Source organism: Panthera uncia, chromosome F2, assembly GCF_023721935.1.
Source record: "Panthera uncia isolate 11264 chromosome F2, Puncia_PCG_1.0, whole genome shotgun sequence".
Lineage (NCBI taxonomy): Eukaryota > Metazoa > Chordata > Mammalia > Carnivora > Felidae > Panthera > Panthera uncia.
The window spans coordinates 44,976,200-44,990,315 of NC_064812.1; the positions used below are offsets into that span (position 1 = coordinate 44,976,200).

At 43.2% G+C, this 14,116-nt stretch overlaps 1 protein-coding gene across 1 annotated transcript in view; it reads right to left on the minus strand.

The window, feature by feature from the left end:
* Window positions 1-12,392, minus strand: part of NECAB1 (N-terminal EF-hand calcium binding protein 1) — a 191,282-nt gene extending 178,890 nt beyond the window's left edge. The window contains exons 1-2 of the mRNA XM_049633604.1: window positions 12,139-12,392; window positions 4,341-4,365 (exon numbers count right to left, since the gene is read on the minus strand). Of these exons, the coding sequence (XP_049489561.1) occupies window positions 4,341-4,365; window positions 12,139-12,237 (124 nt within the window). The 5' untranslated portion in view covers window positions 12,238-12,392. The remainder of the gene's footprint in view (window positions 1-4,340; window positions 4,366-12,138) is intronic.
* Window positions 12,393-14,116: the final 1,724 nt, after the last annotated feature.

The following is a 14,116-nucleotide window of genomic DNA, read 5'->3' on the forward strand; positions in this document are numbered from 1 at the left end:
GTTTATCGCTATAAACTTCCCTCTTAGAACTACTTTTGCTGCACCCCATAGATTTTGTTATGTTGTATTCCCATTTTCATTTGTCTCAAGGTAGTTTCTAAGTTTCTCCTTTGATTTCTTTGTTGATCCATTGGTTGTTCAGTAGTGTGTTGTTTAATCTCCATATATTTGTGATTTTCCAGTTTTCTTCTGGTAATTGATTTCTAGTTTCACATCACTGTGGTCATATAAGATGCTTGATATGATTTCAATCTTCTTAAGTTTATTTAGACTTGTTTCGTGACTTAACATGTATATAATCTATCCTAGAGGACGTTCCATGTGCACTCAAGAAAAATGTGTATTCTGCTGTCGCTTTTGGAACGAATGCTATGTATACATCTATTAAATCCATCTGGTCTGTTGTTTAAAGCAGAATGTTTTCTTATTGATCGTCTCAGAAAATCATCAACATCGTTGATGTAAGTGGTATATTAATGTTCACTAGTATGATTCTACTGCTGTCCATTACTCCATTTAGGTCTGCTGAAATTTGCCTTATATATTTAGTTGCTTCTATATTGGGTGCATAAATATTTTAAAATGTTATAGCTTCTTAATGGATTGATATCTTTGTAATTACTATGTACAGGCAAAATTTCACTTACTATTCACGACAGCTTTCTGAGAGAAACAATATTATCTATCCCCCCTTCACAGCCGAGGAAACGGAGGCAAGGGGAAATTGAATGATTTGCTCTAAGTCATTAAACCAATGCCAGTGTTCTTACCACTGCTCTAAACTATTTATTCTATAGACTTTTCACAACAACTGAAGACAATGTATATAAAGCACCTGTAATCGGACATAGTCTAAGACATGTCCTCAACAAATTTTAGCTAATACTATTAATTAATAAACAACAGATAAGTAACAACAATGCTTAGTTTGATGGACTGATCTATAAGGTTGTGTTTCTTGTTCAGTTTTCAGTATCATATCGTTGGATATGCACCTTTTGCAAATAGATTTGCAAGTACTGACTGAGCACCTATGTTGCGGCAGGCATTTTACTCCCCGCGGTGGGCCTGGTGCTATGTGAAATAGAATCTGTGGTGTTAATTACTATGAGCCTTTCCATTTTGCCTTTTTCTAAGGTTAATTTTTTTTTTTGTGAACTTTGCAAATACCCATGAATTATTTCCATTTTCATTCTACCTGCATATAAGTAAGACTTCTCAGGAGCTTTGCATTTCTAGATTTAATTCTGGGCTCTTTAGATCAAAGCACTCATATCTCTCCTATCCTATTTTGAGGTCTGTCTTTATGTCTAGGATCCTAGCCTATGATTTTAAAACAATAACCAAAAGCAAACAAATCTCTCTGAGACACCATTATTATAGCTAATTGCTATCATGTATTTTTTCCCCGTTTCTCCAGCAGCTTCTCTCATGTCAGATAGATCCCAAAAGCTAAATCTGGTAGGCTAAGTATCATATTAAGCTGATACTGAATAACACCTCTTACCCCCTTTGTTATTCCATTGCCAATTATGCAGTCCATAAGGGATTCTGTCATATGAGGGTCTGTTACCCAGAGATCACGTACATGTAGCAGCTGTTTATTTGCAAATACAGAATGGGATGAACACATGGTTCAGAAAGATGGTTTTTTAATGTTGGTATCTTCTCATTTACATTAGATTATCCACAGTTCTTTTTCCCTTTTCCAATTCTGAATATATGGTAAATAGTCTCTCTTTTTTTTTTCTCACTAAACTCCACTGAAATAGAAATGACTGGAATGTCACCAAGTGTCTCCAATAGCTAAGGCATCACAACCTCAAAATAGCTCAAGCTTTAAATAGTGATACTGATCACATTGATCATAAAAATAGTGGCAAAATGAGCAGGTATAAGTTATTACTATGTACCATGCACTTCCCTGGGGACCTTACATATGTGTGTCACTTACTATTCATAATAACCCCATGACATAGGTAGGTGCTATTATCTCTATTCTGTAGATGAGAAAGCAGAGGGTGAAGAGTTTGTTGCTTACCCAAAGCCATAATGCTACTAGGTGTCAGAGCTGTGACTTAAACCCAGACTGTCCTGTCTCTGTTTCCCCTCACTTTACACTGAGAATTAGGGAGAAGAGCAAAGCAGGATGAAAGGCAGGGGAAAGAGTAGACAGAGAGGCAGGAGATGGGTAATGGAGAAAAATGTCATTAATCGTCGTTAATTTGTTAAATGAACATCCACGGAGTCCCCAGGACTGGCTGGGCATGGTATCTACACCTAAGCCAAGTTCCTTGTCCAAGAGAGGCAAGCTTGGCTTAGAGAAGTAGAATCGCCAGCAAACAACTGTAGTCCTCACAAAAGGGAATAAGCAATACAAGCCAAAGTGTGCAGAGCACAGAGAGAGAGAGGTTGGGGCCCTGCAAGGGGGAGCTGGGGAAGGCTTTTCAGATAAGGTGCCTTCTGAGCAGGAATGACAGCAATACAGGAGAGTGTGCAAGCTGGCTAAGCACGGAAAGGGCAGAACAGGTGGAAGTCAAAGCAAGGACGCCACCACAGAAGGGTGACAGATGGAGCGATGCTCAGAGAATCCCTAGTGCTTGGGAGGGCTACAGAAGAGGACGCGTGGTGAATATGTGGGAATAAGAGCGGAAGGGCAGGCGGCTTTGAGAGCACATTAGGAGAGGGAGCAAGGAGGCAGATGAAAAAAACAGGGGACCGAACAGGACCACACCGGGCTTTTAGATCAAAGCACTCCCATCTCTCCTGATCTATCCTATTTTGACCGAGTGACCATTCTTCATAGCAGAACATATGAGGTTATCATAAACTACAGTAAATCATGAACTGGTTTTTCAGGTGCTTTTTATTATGACTACGGATTATGACAGCAAGCCACCAAAAGAGGTGAGTTGTAATGGAGAGAAGAGTGGTATATACAAAGGTAATAAGGACCCTCCATGAGAGCCGGGGGTCCGAGGAAAGGAAGGTGTAGCCTGAGAAAACTAGGAGCCTGGGTAGAGAGAGAGAAAAGGCATATCTGAACTAGAAATGGCTGCTAATATATGAGGCAACTAGCGTGGAGCCATAGGGACTATTCAGTCGTGCTTCAGGCATCACTGGGTTTGGACGTCAGGCATAAGGCCAACAAGTGGGATGAGAAGACAAGATAACAGCATCGTTACATCCGTCTTAAAAATCAATCAAGTGATTCAGGTGGAAAAAAGCCCCTCTGAATTGATAAAATATTAACCAGTGCACCCTAATTTGAGAAAACATTCTAATGGACAGGCCCAATGAAATATCCGGGTTGGGGAACAGACCCTCATATGACAGCAACTCCTGGGGTTAATATCTTTTCTGTTGTGTGAAAAGCTATCCAGTACAATCAAGCTTTTCTTGATCTGGCTGCTTAAGGGCTAACCAGACCACAACAAATGTTTTTAAAGTGTCAGACCTGGACTCTGCCTGTAATCCTTCCCCACAGATAAGAAATTGGATTTCAAGAAAAGGAAAGGACTTTTTGTATCCTAAATTTGTCACAAAAGTCTTGTCAAGAATATAACTCTATACTATACTTGTACTATACTGTACTTATATTACAGCAGCAAAATAAACTCAATAAGCTCTAATTTGGCATTCCATGGAACAAAATTTGCAGTGGGATAAGAGTCAAAGGATATTGCTTATGACAGCTTATAATCGGACTTTGTGCAAGCATCATTTAAATCGTAGTTCCTCTGACAGAAAAATCTTTTTATACTAGTTTCAACCTACTGCTCTGTCCCTATAGATTATTACTTCTAGTGCATATAATTCAAATGCAAGAGCTATGGCCAAGAGCCATGGAGTGGAGGTAAGTCTGGCAATGCAGGCTTGTAGGTAACTAGCTCAGAGCACAACAGCAGCCCCCAAGGCCACTGTTCAGTGTGGACAGCCAAGATTTTGGTGCCACACAGACCCAAGTTCAAGTCCCAGATCTATATCTTGTTAACTCTAAGAAATAACTCAAAGCACTTGGCCCAAGGCCTGGCACAGAGTAGACACTCAATGATTAGAAGCTGTTATTACTTTAAAATTAAAGCATAAAAGGGAAACGCCAGAGCTATGACAGCTCCTCACTTCAAGGCATAAATTCCGTCTTCCTGTCAAATGTACGTATCTCTTTCAGCTTCCCATGAATATCTGGAGCCATAAACTTGGCTAAAATTCTTAGCACGAGAGGCTGACGTTTTATGTACCATTTTCTTGGGTTCTCCTCTCTTTTCCATATTATTCTTTATAAGGTGATCTAAAAGGCAAGAGATTAATAAATAGAAACTGCAGATTTTTGGTCTTACCATTTTTATCTGCTCTCCTCAGTATCTGAAAAAGAAAAAGAAAAAAAATTATGACCATTTTTGCAATTGCAGTGAACATCATACTCATACATAATTCACCCACCATTAAATAAAAGAAATTCCAATTTTAAATAAAGGTTTCCTAATTGAGAAGTTTCTTTACAGTAGTCAAAAACTGAAAACAACCCCATGCCTTTGCACAAAAGAAATCTGTGGCACATCCACTCGACGAGTACTACTGGGCAATAAAGAGGAAAGCGTTCTTGAATACACACAATAACTCAGACGGATCACAAAGTGATCATGTTGAGTAAAACCCTAGGACAAAAAAGAATACCTGCTATATGATTCCATTTATACAAAACTCTAGAAAATGCAAACTAATCTATAGTGACAGAAAGAAGATTAAGGGTTGTATACAAATGAGCAGGGAGGGTATTATAAAAGGACATGGGAAAACTTTTTGGAGTGGTAGGTATATTTATTGTCTTGACTATCATAATGGTTTCACAGGTATGTACATATGTAAAAACTTATCAACTTTTCACTTTAAATGGGCGCAATTTCATGTAAGTCAATTGTATCTCAATAAATGGGAATCCATGGAAACAAAAAAATAATAAATCATGGATAAACAGAGCTCATGTGTCTATATTGTATCTGACTTTACTTCTACACATTAATTACATTATCTTTGGTGGATAAGAACTGCTTGGCCATCAGGTATCTTAAGTCATGATTTCAAAATTTGCTTCTGGGAAATCGATCTTTTTTCTCTACTCTCGAGGATTGGGCAGAGCCTTCAGGCCTGGCAAACAGGGTGTCACATCACTCAGTCCACAGTGACTACTCAGGCATGAGCACAGTAAGGTCATGGTTTTGCTAGAATTATCATAAGAGACACGCTTTCTCTTCTGCTGACTTTGAACTTGGGACGATATACGTAAGAAGCTGCTGTCCACCCTTCTATCGTTATATACGTCATGGGTTGAACTGTGGGCCTCAAAACAAACACTGAAGTTCTAACCTCCAGTAACTGTGAAGGTGACCTTGTTTGAAAGTAGTCTTTGCTTATGTAATCAAATTAAGATAAGATCTTACTGGGGCTCCTGGGTGGCACAGTTGGTTAAGCGTCCAACTTGGGCTCACATCATGATCTCACGGTTTGGGAGTTGGAGCCCCACGTCGGGCTCTGTGCTGACAGTGCGGAGCCTGCTTGGGATTTTTCTCTCTCGTCTCTCTCTGCCTCTGCCTCTGTCTCTGTCTCTCTCTCTCAAAATAAATAAATAAACTTTAAAAAAAGAAGGTAAGCTCTTCCTGGATTGGAGTGGGCCCTACATCCAAAGACTGGTGACGTTATAAGGAGAGAGAGATTCAGAGATGCAGAGACAGAGGGGAGACCACATGGTAATGGAGGCAGATACTGGTGTGGTACAGCTGCAAGCCAAAGAATGTACAGGAATCTGACCCTGGAAGCTAGGAGACACGCATTGAGCAGACTCTCCCCTAGAGCCTTCAGAGGGAAAGGTCCTCCCCATACCTTGATATCATCGACCCAGCCTCCAGAACTGAGAAAACAAATGCGGTTGTTTAAGCCACTGTGTGTGCAGTATACTGTCATAGAAGCCACAGAAAATTTATACAACCTAGAACTGGACATAACCAGTCCTCAAGACAGCAGTGTCCATCCAGGGACTGAAAGAAAGAGGACTCTGATGACACTCTCTGAGCTCCTGATCAAGCCATTCTGACGAGAGTCTCCACTTCTCATCGCAGGAGCCAATAAATTATTGTTTTAAATCTTAAGATACTTTAGGTTATTTTTTTTTTTCTGTTAGCAACAATCAAATCAGCCCTAGCTGGCACTGTCTACTAAGGGAAAAAAAATCCGGGTAACATAGCACACCACAGCTATGTTATATATACTACCAGAGAAAATGTCCCTTTATCATATTGCAAAGATACCCTTGAATCACATGAAAGGGGCATTCGAGGATCATTTTTCTGAGCAACAGACAGTTATGTGAAGTAACCAGAGCCACTCGTACATTTAGGTCATCACTTCTTGGTGGGCAGCTCGAAAGATTAGCAATAGTTTTGATTACCAAAGTTTTCAGTTTTCCTGCTTTCTGCTACAGAAGTATTATCTTCCTTTCCTTCTGTTGACTTCATGAAGATGAAGTATGGCTAAATCTAATCATTTTACAATCTTATAATAGTTTAATATTATTACCCAAAATCTCACTTATGACAAATTTCCAACAACAGATATGTATCCCCCCTGACTTGTGTGCATAAGAAATTGGTCCCCCTTTATAAACTAAATTTATTTAACGATTGCAAGAAAGCTGCTTGTAGTAGTAAGAACTGTGCTTAGAGCAGAATGGGACACAAAATCTTTTTACTCCACGAAGCTAATTTCTAGTGGGGATTTGGGGAATCCTCCTCTCCATCATAACCAGCTTCCTCCCCCTCCTTGAAACTATGAAGCCCCAGCGGAGAGTCAGGGAGACATGAAACACAGCCTAATTCTTACCTTTACTATGCTCAGAAGATTCTATTTCAAGCTCTATTGTGTCCTTAAGAGTTCGAAGTAACTAGAACAGGAATAACCACATACCAGAGAGTTGGGCCCAGGACGTCCATCATTTCATTTCAGAAAGCAGTATCTTAAATAGCATTCAGCCTCTTAGCAATGAAATTAAGACAGTAGCTTTATTAAGACAGTTCTTTGTAATGAAATATGAACAGAACGGTCTCTGCTGCAAATTTTGCCTCTGAGCCCACAGACTAATAAAAAAATGTACTGCAGGGGCACCTGGGTGGCTCAGTGAGTTAGGTGTCGACTTCAGCTCAGGTCATGATCTCACAGTTGGTGGGTTCGAGCCCCACGTCAGGATCTGTGCTGACAGCTCAGAGCCTGGAGCCTGCTTCTGATTCTGTGTCTCCCTCTCTCTCTGCCCCTCCCCTACTTGCACTCTCTTTCTCTCTCTCTCAAAAATATATAAACATTAAAGAAATTTTTTTTAAATGTACTGCAGATGAAAACTGGGTTCATTACACTATGCTACCATAGTAATCTGGATGGGCTAATCTTACCAGTTGCTACCACAAGATACATGGTAAATAGATGCAAATATTAGGGTCAGAATTAAAACTCAAATGTAGGCCATGCTGTGTTTTTGCAACAATCTACGGATTATCAAACAGCATCCTTTACCCTAAAGGCTACTCTTTGACGGCCTTCATTAAAATGTCTCATTTCTCACCCGAGGTTATTCAAGGCAGGTGTTAAGATGCAAATATTGTCATCAAGGCCTATTTGTCACTATTTACTGAACTAATATCTGCTAAGTGCTTTCTACTGTGTACCAGGTTAAAATTAGGTAATGACATAAGCCAGGAAGACTCCTGAGAGATGAGGATATAGGGCAGGGAATTTGGTTCTCATCCAGAACACGGGGTACCATCCAGAAGGGAAGACCTACCAGGTAAATCATAGCCTGTGGACCTGGACCTCCAGAAGGAAGGACCTCCACGAAATAGGATGCAGGGAAGTGGCCACGGAATGGATGGAGCAAAGGTAATCAGCACAAACATTTTTATCGTCTCAATTGTGCCTGGAGTAGGGCTTGTGTGAGAAAACAGTTTTAAATGTATGGTAACACTAAAATGAAGTTTCCCTTACTTCTGCAGCCTCTTAAACCTCGGAGAGTGATATCTGCCTTACCAGTTAGGGTTAACTGCCATCCTCCCAACGGAACAACCGCACTCAAATTATCCAGGGTGCGCTAGACAAGATAGGAGGTATATGGCTGTAACAGAATTCGGTCACAGACCCGTTGTACCTGGAAAACTGTTCCTGCTCTGACAGTCCTCCGTCCATCTCACCTCTTAGACAGATATTCCCATCCATGTGTAGAGACAGGGCTTCAGGATTAAGTAGCTTTGCAAAAGAAGACTCTTCCTTATTTTCACCAAGTCCCTGACCAGCCAAGGCACTGTGCATTTTGTTCAGTGGGCGTCAGTGCGCATGCCTGGCTGGGGGAAGGAAGGGAAGACAAACAGGAAGATCATCTCTCTCCCTCACAGCCTTCCAGGCCCCACTTCTGCCCCTAGCGACATGAGGAAGGGCCACTTCCTTTCCAGCTAAAAAGCAAACAAAACTGTTGGGGAGAAGGCAGTGGCATCAAGCAGTGGAATTATAACTAACTTCACTTCAGATTTATCTTGCTTCGGGGGATGATGTGAAAGGCTTGATTTTCTCCCTTTGCACAGTAGCGGAGTCGATTAATAGAATGATTCCAAAGAGGGACCACATGCTTTATGGACTAGTATTCTACATCAGAGTTTATTCCCTGTCAGCTGGAATGAAATAACCTGGGGACGGACAGCATTGCAGGTGTTAAGAAGGAAAAGAACTGTCATCCTCCTGGTCCTCCCATGTTGCTATGCACGGAACCCAGTGAAGCCACTCTCCTGTGGGTGGCAGGGGGGCACAGCACAGATGCCTTGGCACCAGCCCTGGGTTTCCTAAGCCCCCCAGTGGGCACTCAAGAGTATTTATGATGAATATATATAATGTATATATAACGTATATATTCTGCCATTTTTTAGACAGAATCGAATAAAATAAATTAGATTTCTAATGAAACAGTCTCTGTATTCATCTGTGGATTTGGCAACTGTGATCCAGGCATTCAATAGGGAACAATGATCTAGCAATAATGGTGCAAATTTATATAGCACACTTCCTTTATCTGTTTTCAGTTTTCTTATCCTATGCACTTGCACTGAAGGCAACAACTTCTAGAATTAAGCGGCATACTCATCATGATTGCTGATTTGGACATGAGGAAAATGAAGCAAAAGCCAAATAGGTATGGTAAATCCCTCTCTGGTTTTCTGATCTGCGGCTAGTTTCTTACCAGCTGGATATATCTAGTCATGTCAGCAAGGGTAGCCTCAAAATCACTCAGAGGACTCGTTAGTACAGTGGCCTTGGAAGACAAACACTAAAAATCAAAGTTTTCCTCAGATTCAGAAATCAGTCCTGGTGACGCAGGTGACTCTGACGGGTTTCATTCCTGTTCCTCTTTGGAACAGGGAATCTCTATTACCGACTTATGATCTGCATAGAATTCAAAAAGCAATCTTTCTTAGCAGTGCTACTGGAATATATGAAAACAAATCGAGTAAATTATGTATTTATATTTCACATTTTATTTTTGCTAAAAGCAAATGATCCAGAAATGAATAATTCAAAAATCCTTAAGTAACAAATCCTTTCTCATGTCACATATTTCACCAGAGTGCTGGATTTTTCACAAAACATCTCAAAGAAAAAGTGTAAACAAAATCTCTTCTACTCGAGATAAAATCCAGTGGCAGTTTTTTTTTTTTTTTTTTTTTTTTTTTATATAGACACTGGCGTTTTCCTGACAAACAAGCATGTCAACACCTCTTGTGTGAAATCAGTTTTGTACTCTTATTTTTAAATTCTAGAAATAGATACAAGAAGGCAAGGGTATCCTATTCATAGAGCACATGTTCCTTCAGGACAGGGACCTGATGCTGTTTATTTACAGAGCTTGAGAACAATCATGTATATAAAACAATAAGATTTTCAGGGCGCCTGGGTGGCTCGGTCGGTTAAGCGTCCGACTTCGGCTCAGGTCACGATCTCACTGTCCGTGAGTTCGAGCCCCACATCCGGCTCTGTGCCGACTGCTCAGAGCCTGGAGCCTGTTTCAGATTCTGTGTCTCCCTCTCTCTCTGCCCCTCCCCCGTTCATGCTCTGGCTCTCTCTGTCTCAAAAATAAATAAAACGTTAAAAAAAATTAAAAAAAAAAGATTTTAATTTCTTCTGTTTTCTTTTTCTTTTCTTTTCTTTTTAAGTAGCAGTTTGGACACTTGGGCCAAGATTAGTGTGTGTGTCAAAGAGGACGACTTCCATTTATACAGCTCAATCCATTCATCTCCACAGTATCGCCAGGATTTGTTAACTGCTTCAAAAAAAGTCATAGAGAAGCACTTGATATCCTTGGGGGACCCAGTGAAGATCAGGCCAGTATGAACGGAGGGTCCCTTGGCCCTCTTTGAATCTCTTTGATGGCAGCTTAGCCATCAACCTCCTAATAGACATGAGTTCCTGGAGCCCTGATGCTATCCCTGAAGATCCCCTTCTCCCGTGTGCAGTGTGCCTCCTTCTCTCAGCCTGGCTTCCTCATGGGCTTTTTGGCCCTGAATGGCAGGATTTAATGAATAATTTAATGAATAATAGCAGCCAGTTGGACCACTAGAGCCAAAACATCACCTGACTGGCCAGAGCCAAGCAGAGATAAGGGCTCAGAAGAATAAGGGACTTAAACTGGAGAGAAAAAATGGGAATCAGATGGTTTTGGTGGGAAGAAGATGGCTGGCCACAGAGGCCTGGATCCCCACCTGGAACTGCATGGTGAGGAGGGGAGGAGGCTGCCAGGAGATGCAGCTGAGTCTCACCTATGACATTTGCCTTTGACCGGATTTAATGATCAATATGGTTTTCTCTCCCAATTAAAAAATCCCAGCTAATCCATTCAAAGACACTTGGGAGGGCTCCTCACTCTGTCCCCCTTATCTTCATGACAACCGCTTCACCATAATAAACGTATTTTCATGTTAAATACACCTGGATTTTAATAAGAAATGATCTCAGGGAACAGTAAAGAGCTCGCAGCACTCCTCAATGCCTTTTGCCAATTTTCTATCATGTCTAAATAAGTGGCCAGAATTATCCCCACCGACTACCTCCAGGGGACAGCATATATGTGACAACGCAGAGGCTGAGGGAGCCCAAGCTGGCAGGCAACTGAGGGATAGGAAAACCACTAATCCTAACAGCAAAGAGCTGGGTGAAAAAAAAATAAATAAATAAAGAACAGAAACAACAGAAAGGGGCAGTAACGCAAAATTGAGAAATAAATAAGAAACAAAACTGCTGTACAGATAAAAACCCTGGCGTGAGGGTAGAAAAAAGAAAACAAAGAAAGAGAAAGAACGATTACAGTATCAGAGAAATGAAGGAAGGGCATCAATACCGAAGGGAGGGAGAGGCCCCAAGGAAGAACATTCAGATGCTTGAATTGATGAATAGCAATGAAAACTTGGAGAGGTATAGGGAAGAACAGGAGAGAAAAACGGAAAAATAGGAGGTGGCAGTGAAAAAAGTAACAGCATGAAAGGGATCTTGGCCACCGCTTTAAAAACGAAAAACAAGTATGTTTTCAAAGTAATTGTTCTCCGTGGGGGCTGGGGAAGGGTGGCGAGGCATCGCAATCCCTAATGCTGTCCCCGTCGCCTAAGAGCTTCAGGGAGATGGAGAACTGCAAAGAGGTCACATCAGAGATGAGTTGAGTTAATGATGTTCCCTCCCTCCCTTAGCCCCTTTAAAACGCTCTATTCACCTGAATGGAGATTGTTGTAGCTACCGATCTAGTCCCCAATGAAACCCACGCCGCTGGAAAATTTAACTTCTGCCATTCATTCAGGGTTGTTAAGCCCCGAGCTGCAGGTGCAGGACAATCCTTTTTACAAGTTGGGTGGTAGTCATTCTCCCGCATTTTCCTCGGTGCATTTCCAGGGGGACAGGGGAGCGAGGTAAGGAGGTAGTTCTCGCTGGTGTTCGGGGGGAGGGGGGGTGCAAAACACCTGCTGATCAGCGCCTGGACCGACCACCCTCCTCCAGGGGAAGAGGAAAGCCGCGACGAGGGGGTGGAGGTCGGGGACCGCCGACCCAACTCCTTCGCCCGGTACTTACGTCCAGGAAGATCGACATGCCCTTGGACAGCTGCAGGGCAGAGCTGAGCTCCTCCGAGGAGTTGTTGGAGGACGGCGACGTCTCCCGGGAGTCCTCCATCCTCGGGAGCCCAGAAGGCGGCGGGCGGAGCGGGGCTGGGCGGCCGCACTGGCTCGGGCAGGGGCGCGGCCGCACTGCCGCGGGGCTCCGGCTCCCGAGCGGGCGTTCGCTCCCGCGCGCCTCCCCGGCGTCTCTCTCCGCTCGCTCCCCCTCCCGGCTCTGGCCTCCGCGCTCCCACGCGCTCTCGCTCGCGCCTCCCCCTTCCCTGGGCTGCTGGCGCCGGATCCGTCTCATCGCTGCGCTTAGCAACCGCTGCGCCCCTCGCGGGGAACCGACTCTGACCCCCTAGCTGCCATTGGCCGCCGCCCCCTGGAGCCCCCGCCCCACCCACGTGCCGCCAGGGAGGAGGTGGCCGAGCGCCGGGGTGCGAGGGCGCGTGTCCCGAGAGCCAAAGCGCCGGGTGCGGGAGCCCCGAGCCTACCCCGCAGCGGAAAGCTTAGGAGTTAAAAGAGACCCGCGGCGGAAACCTTACGAGTTAAGAGACTCGAAGAGATTTTGCCAACTTTGCTTTTCGTCCAAGAGAACCTGTCCGCCCCACCCTCCTCAAAGGTGGGTGGGCTTAATGGACACCACCGATTAAGGGGGGGGGGGGCTGATTTGGTGTAGGGGAGAAATCATCACGTTTTGGAATCTTCGAGGTCTGGATTTGAAACCTGCCTCAGTCGCTTTGTTATTCTGTGATCTGGAAAGTTGCTAAATCCCAGTTTTCTTCATCACTACAATGGTCACGAAAATGGGGTTTACCTCAAAGGCTTATGAGGTTTGCATGTGGTATTGCCGTCCACAAAGGTAGTGAGTGGTAAGGACTCTGCACAGAGTGAGCCTCGACAAAACCCTTTACTATGCGGAAAAGATGGTCAGGTAAAGTTCAAGCAAGAAATTTTCCAAAATAGAAGTCACAATAAAGGATGCAGTCCCTATCTATGCTTAAGCATTTCAACTAGGGTAATTACTCAATATTTGGGGGCTTCCGTGAAGGATGCAAAAATGGGAATCCAACCTTTCATCAGGAGAGATATCCACTGTTTACCGGGCATCAGAAACGTGCCAGGAGCATGCCAGCTGTTGTGTGGATTAGAACAATCTGGGAGCAAGATGAGTCAGAGAATGGTACCATGTTTTAACAAGACTTTACCTATGAGAATTGATGGGGTGGATCCAGATCTCCATTTTGTAGCCTCCTAGGAAAGTAAGTTCTTGCTAGATGTGTGTGTCCACAAACCATCCTAGACAAAATGTGTCTTAAGGCATATAAAAAAAGTGCTATGGGTTTCTTAGGAGGAACAGTTTATACTCTGGCTGTTGGGACCTTTGCTTGATAAAAGGGGCAGTATTTGAAATGGATCTGAAATCCCATTGGTAGATAGTCCAATTGATAGATAGGCCATAGTGGATAGAAATAGAAGGAAAGGACATTCAAGGCAGAGTGAATAGCGTGAACAAAGGCACAGTACCAGGAAAGCACACGGACTCTGTAATGGATCCATTAGGATTCTTTAAAAACATGCAGAATCCCAACAGGGACCGGGCTTACTGAATCAGAATATCAAAGTATGAGACTCAGGAATCTGACACCCATTCACACTCATGATTCATACACAAGCGCTCTGTAGCAGGGCCAGGACTGGATGAGGCCAGGAAGGCGCCTTGGGCACAAAATGCAAGGAGATGCTCCCCTGCAGGATCCAGAGAGTGGCTGCCTTCTTCAATTTTGCACCCTAGGTGTCTCATTTGCCTCACTCAAGGCCCAGCCCTGCTCCGCAGGTCAGTATTTGAAAGATATGGGTCCAGTTGTTCTCCACTCTGGCTCGACAGTGGACTTAATTAACAAGGGTGTATGGCAGCTTAAAAATGTGGCTACAGATTCATTGACACGCTT